Raw genomic sequence first — 6,326 nt, forward strand, 5'->3', positions numbered from 1 at the left:
AGAGCTGGTGTACAAGAAAGCATAGACATGCCCCACCCAGCGGTGAGGAGGGCCAGGGTTCCTCCTCCAGGGCCCCTGAAGCCTTCTTTGCTGGGCCGCGGTTATCAGGCCCTAGGCTGACAGTCAGCCTTGCAGCCACAAGAGGGCACCGTGTGAGCTGGTTTCTCGGCCAGCTTGGTGCTGCGGGCAGCCTGGATGCGGTGCTGGGTCCCTGCAGCAAGAGGTATTGGCTCTCCAGCGGCAGCGGGGGGCTTTCTAAGTCATGTATGGTCACATGGGGGAGGCGGGGGGGTGGCCAGAGCAGTGCCTTCACCCGTGATGTGGAAGGGCCAGCCAGTGTGTTCCCTCCCAGAGGGTGGCCCCAGAATGGTACTAGATCACAGCCCAACGGCCAGGAAGGAGAGGAACAAGGTGGTCACAGGCCACTGGGGCATTAGGCAACTTTGGGCCAAACCCATGGGGGAACTTGGACACCTACATAGGGCCATGAAAGTCCCTGGACCCTCACACACAGGCCCAGGGCCCACTGAGCTAGTTCAGCGATGAACGTGCTAAAGTGGGAGCTGTGGTAGTCAGCCTTGCTCCTCACTACGGGGTCAAAAGTAGGGTGGCTCAGGGTTACATCAAAACTATGTAAAAGACCGCCCCAAACCAGGACAAGAAGTAGCCAAGGCCAGCGTCCTCCTAGGGAAATTGCCTCAGGACCACAGAGGACTAGGCTGGAAGGTTGTTGGACCAGCCTCAGCGCTGGGCTCCCTACCTCCAGACTCATGCAGGCAAACTCCTCTTCTGTGGTGTTGCCAGGAATCTTCCCCAGACCCCTCCCAGATGCTCCCCTGCCTGATTCCTTAAAAGCTCCCATTGTCCCTGGAAATACTTTGAGCTTCTCAGTCTGATAGTTTAAGTTTGCCCTGACTTGTCTCCTGACAGCACCTTTATCTTTTGACTCTCCCACCTCAGGAGGCCCGAACATACCATTCCTGTAATCTGATGGAGACCAGATACCCTGCTGTGTTTGTATTCCTCCCTCGGCCTGAATTGTTCTCCCCTGTCTAGTCTACCTGATAAGTACCGAGTCATCCTTCAAGACTCTGCTCAAACATTACCTTCCTTACAAAGCCTTCCCTGGTTAGCCCCGACCTGGCAGCAGGTGCAATGCGTGGCCGTGGTAACAGAAGTGTAGGATGGGTGTTAAGGACAAATCTGTTCCCCCCTTTACCCCTTTGCTGAGATGATCCTGATTTTGCCCAAGTATTTGATCCTCAGCAAGGTGACCCTTCCCCTGCTCAAGGATAAACCTGAAAGAAGCCAAGCCCCATATGCTAGTCCTTGCCCTCTGGCAGCACGAAGCGATGCTGGTGGACACGGGTCTGGTTCTGGTCTTGTCTGCACTCCCCACTGGACTGGTGGTTGTTGGGGGAGGGGGTGGTGTGCACTTCCAAAGGGGCTTAGGCAGGGACGGATCCTGCTGGGCTTGTTCGTCACGCAGCGTTTAATCTGAAATAGGGCCTGTGCCAAGTAGGAGTGGAGAGAAGCTGCCTGCCCCCCTTAGATCTTTTCAGGACTATTTTCATTAAGGCTGGCTGAGTAGGCTTCCCTCCTCCAAGAGTCCAAGAGGCCAGCGTCTGCTCAGAATCAGAGATGATGAAGGATGGGCTCAAGTGCCCTGGCAAATGGTCTTCCATCCCCAAAGCCTGTCATCTCGTTTGGTTTTGTTCATTCAAAAATACTCATCATGCACCTGCTATACGATAGGCACTGAATGTTCAGGAATGAATAAAACCAGGTTCCCGCTCTCCTGGGCTCCCGGCTTTTTTTGAGGGAGACCCACAAGTAAGTCATTATCCTCTGATGTTGTAAGGGCATGGATTCTTTGTAATAGACTTTTGAGTTGCTCACAAGAGCATCCACTCTGGATAGTTTAAGCAGAAAAGGAATTTATGAAAAGCCACTGGATAGCTCCCTGAATCCTGCACTGAATGAAAATTATGTCTTCAATCATGCCGTAGGACAAACCCTGAACTCAGTGTACTGGATCAGGTCCTCCTCCCTTACCAGCCGGCATTGCTAAGAGAGAGAGCAGGTCTAGCGTCCGAGGATGAGGCGCCTTGGATTTGAGGATAGAGGGGGAGTTTATGAGTATAAATGAGTATCTCTGGTAGAGAGTTTGGAAACCACAGTTTTCATTATAGACCTATGGCAAGGCCACAAGCAGGGAGCTCCTAGCTTCTCATTTTTCTCTTTTGCTGAAATCAAACTGAGCAGACCCCAAATTATCTTTAAGGACACAGATGCATTAAAAAGAAAAAGAAAAAGAAAAAAAGAAAAAAATCCTAGAGCAATTGTAAAAGTACCTTAGGACCCTGTCTGTTTTATCAGAGAAGCCCATAAGGTTATTCTAGCAAAAATGATTTGGAGGTGCCGAGGACACGTTCAGTGTCCTGGCTAAGTCCCTTTGCCAGCCAGCACCCCTCCCCCAGCCTCCATGAGAGCCAACTGGTAACACCCAGCTGGTGAACGCCCTCAGCTAGACAGGAGCTACCTCACGGGGATGCCACACGACCACCCATGCTGCTCTAGCTGTGACCCCAGGGGGAGAGAGCATCCCTCTAATCTCAGGAGACCTGCTTCTGCCCTATGGGGCCAGAAGGAGCTCCATTCTCTCCTTCCGGAATGATGGATGAACTGCATGCTTCCGCTAAAACAGATTCCCCTGCCGGGCACATAGTTGGACACAACAGAGTTTCCCGAACTGTCTCCTTGGCTGCAATTTTTCTTGAGGCTCCTGTGTGGCCACATCAGGCTAGTTTTGGGGTGAGCCTCAAGACAATCCTGTGCCCAGAGAACAGTCATTCCAAAGGGATTGCAGGGCAGAGAAATCCTCTAAGTCTTTTCTAAAGGCAGAAGGGGACTCAACGACTCAGCACTGAAAGAAAGTTCAGAGCAGGACTTGAATTAAAAAAAAAAATTAAAGAATCAGGACCACCTGAGAGCCTGGCCTGGGACCACACAGGTAGCCCTAAGGATGCTGCCAGGGCCTCTGGGACCCTGCTTCGGCCCCACCCACAGCTGCATTCTCGGGCTTGGGGGTGCTGCACCCGTTGTTCTGTTACTTAAACTACTTGTTGATGATTTAAGACAATGGCCCCTAATTCTTTGACCTTCTTCTCATGGACAGCGGGGGACTGTGTCTCCTTCCCTTGAAGCTGGGCTGGCCTGTGATGTCTTTGACAGATAGGGCATGGTGATCGTGATCTGTGTGACTCTTGAGGTGCATCCCAGAAGGCAATGCAGCACTCACCTGCCACGTAAGGAGCCCCACTACCCTCTGCATACCAGAGAGGCTGCACGTAGGAGCTCTAGGGGACAGTTCCAGCTGAGCCTAGCCTTCCAGCCCAGTGAGTGAAAGAAGCCTCCAGATGATTTCCGGATCCTGCCGTAGAATTCCGCCAAACCTTTGAGTCTTCCCCATTGAGTCCCCAGACTTGCTGGAGAAGAGCTGAGTTATCTGGCCCGGCCCCTGGCTGAATTCCTGACCTGCAGAACCCATGACCATTGTAAAAGGATGGTTTTATACCAGCTTTAGGGGGGTTTGAAATGCAGCAAGTAAGGAGGGCTGCATTCCTGCATTTAAAGGTGAGGGAACTGAGCTCAGAGGAAGAGAGGACGCGATTAGGTCAGAGTCACACAGCCAGCACAGGGCAGAGCTGGGTCTACCTCTCACCTGCGTGAGCGCAAAGGCCCTGCTGTTCCATCTCTTGGATATCCCTGGCTCCTGGGGGTCATACTTTAAGAGGGAGTTTGCAAACTAGAACATGTTCAGAGGATATGGCCCCAGACCAGGCTCCAGGAGGGACAGTTGAAGGGACTAGGGATGTTTAGCTTTGATAGAAGATGTCTTAGTGGAATCTGTGGGTCGTCTTCAGATAGGCAGGGAGGATAGGAAGGTATAGGCATTGTGGCCCTAGATGGGGAGTCGAGAGCAGAGGGCTGTATGGGGCCGGGTTTGACTCAGTTAAAGGAAGATTTCTGCTGATCATTCCTGTTGGAAGAAGACGGGGCTGTCCAGGGAGGCTGGGATTCCCCATCCCTGGACCCCCCTGGGTGGATGCCATGGAAGCGAGGAAAGCCACAGGTTGGAATAGGGGCACAAGACTTTTAAAGCTCCCCACCCCCCACCTCTGAGAGATCAGGATTTAGGTGATAGGTAGGATCCTCATTTACTCGAGTTGTCCCCAGGGCGACAGCGGGCACAGTCTGCTCAACGTGTCCCCATGGGGAAATGCCCACCTGTGTGCTTAGGTTGGATTCATTCCCCCCCCCAAAGCTTTTTATAATCACATTTCTTTTATGAACACTGACAAATTAAATTGGTCCTACTCTGGTCACTGCTAAAAATCCAAAGGCACTTAGATTCGAATGTACAATCTTTATTATTCTGAAAAGCACAGCAGAGGCGCCTCCGTGTCTTGGCATCGGGTCGGAATAAGAGATACTCCACGCTTGTGTCAGGAAAGGAAAGAACAGCTCCTCTGAGCAAGGACTGGATAAGCCTGGGCCCCTTAGAGCACAGTGCCCTTGGGTCGGGACATTGATTTGCAACTTTCTCTGTTAGACAGGGAGAGAATGTTCATTCTACCTGTAACCTAACGTGTTTAGATGAACGAATGTTAGTGGCATCCCAGTGGGCCCAAATGCATGTGTTTCTCTCTCAGCTGCTCACATGTGTGTGCTCTGAAACATATGGGCTCTCCTAGCCTCACTGGCGGCCTTTCAGGAGGCTCATCAGCTGAGATGCTTATTAAAATTCCTTATTCTCTGGTCTCTTCTCTGCAGACCTGATTTAATAGATGGGGTGGGTATCTGTGTAAGCTGGGCCCAGGCAGCTCTGTGACCAGTTGAGCTCGGGAGAACGCCTGGGTCGGGAGGAAGAAACAACCCCTTCGAGCCGAGGTGTTTGTCAGGCCAGATTATGCTAAGATTGGCCCTGTGCTCACACCTGGAACTGACTTGAAAGTACCGGGAGCTGGGAGATAGAAGACTGAAAGGCAAGTTTGGTCCCCCCACCCCCCCAGTCCATGGCCAAGGTTGAGCAGGCAGGGCCCGGTGGCTCCAGCTTCTTGGCCTTTGCTCTATCCTGAGCCTTCAGAAGTCGCTGCCCACCAGGTTCAGCAGGGCGTTCTTGTAGTCACCACTGGTGTCTCCCTGAAGACAGGAGGGACAGGGGAGTCACAAGGGGTATTTGTCAGCTGCGGTTATTACTAGGAGTCATGCTCCTTGGAGAGAGGCCTGGCACATCTCTGTGCGGTTCCTATGACGCAGGCCCACACTGTGTCACCTGTCTTCTTGTTTGCCATCTCAGGATACTTCTTTGTATCTCCTTTTGATTCTCTTACTAACTACAGGGGAGCTTAATGTAGGAAATGAATCGCAGACACAGCTTTGCTCTGGAGCAAGGAAGGCATTTTGATTGGCTGCCCCAGGGCTCTTCCCCATATTCCATTCAGGACCCCAAAGTGCCCAACCATTCGTTTATTCGTCATGACCCATCATTTACTCAGCACCTACTGCTGCAGATCAGGGAACCGAGGCAGAAAGCAGGGTGCCCAGTGCCACACCTGGAGGCAGGGGGTGTGGTGGGGAGAGCCTGGGCTTTGGGTCCACGCAGAACCTGGACCACAGCTCTGTCACACACTAACCCTGTGACTGGGACGAGTCCTGTCACCACCCTGAGACTCCTTCTCGTCTATCAAATGACGTTCATGCTGATCCGAGCCTTGCTGAGATGTGGTGAGGCATAAATAGCAGGAGAAGTGTGGGCTTGCCTGCACGGCAGCTGGCTCACGAAGGGGTCAGGTGGTGTCTGGCTCCCAGTAGGATTGACCCCACATGGCCAAGGGCTGAACCCCGTTTCCGTGGTCTACCAGGCCCCCTTAGCTATTAGGCAGGTCCTGGTAGGTCTGGCTGGTCCGGGATCTACACACAGAGCCAGGGGAAACAGAGGAGGGCATATCACCCAACTCCTTTTTTATGTGCTGAGGGAGAATGGGAGCAAGAGGACACTGTTCATTAAGGCCACTCGGTAAGTGAAAGCGCTGGGCTAGTTCCACTGTCCTACGCGCTGTAGCAGTTACGCCTCCTGGGAATCACCTGGTCCTTAGCTTGTAGTCAAATTTGCCTGTACAATCATTTGGGCCTGAAATCTCCTGGTAGATTTTTAACCACATTTTAAATTCCATTCCTTCCTTCCTTCTTTTTCTTTCTTTCTTTCTTTCTTTCTTTCTTTCTTTCTTTCTTTCTTTCTTTCTTTCTTTCTTTCTTTCTTT

The 6,326-nt window shown here is 52.0% G+C and overlaps 1 protein-coding gene across 1 annotated transcript in view; it reads right to left on the bottom strand.

Annotated features, from left to right (window-relative positions):
- Positions 1 to 5,145: 5,145 nt before the first annotated feature.
- The window catches only part of LOC116644217 (annexin A8), a 16,739-nt gene continuing 15,558 nt past the window's right edge, over positions 5,146 to 6,326 (bottom strand). Inside the window, exon 12 of the mRNA XM_032423567.1 lies at positions 5,146 to 5,205. Within this exon, the coding sequence (XP_032279458.1) occupies positions 5,146 to 5,205 (60 nt within the window). The remainder of the gene's footprint in view (positions 5,206 to 6,326) is intronic.

This window comes from Phoca vitulina, unplaced genomic scaffold (assembly GCF_004348235.1).
Source record: "Phoca vitulina isolate PV1807 unplaced genomic scaffold, GSC_HSeal_1.0 scaffold29, whole genome shotgun sequence".
In the NCBI taxonomy this organism is placed as follows: Eukaryota; Metazoa; Chordata; class Mammalia; order Carnivora; family Phocidae; genus Phoca; species Phoca vitulina.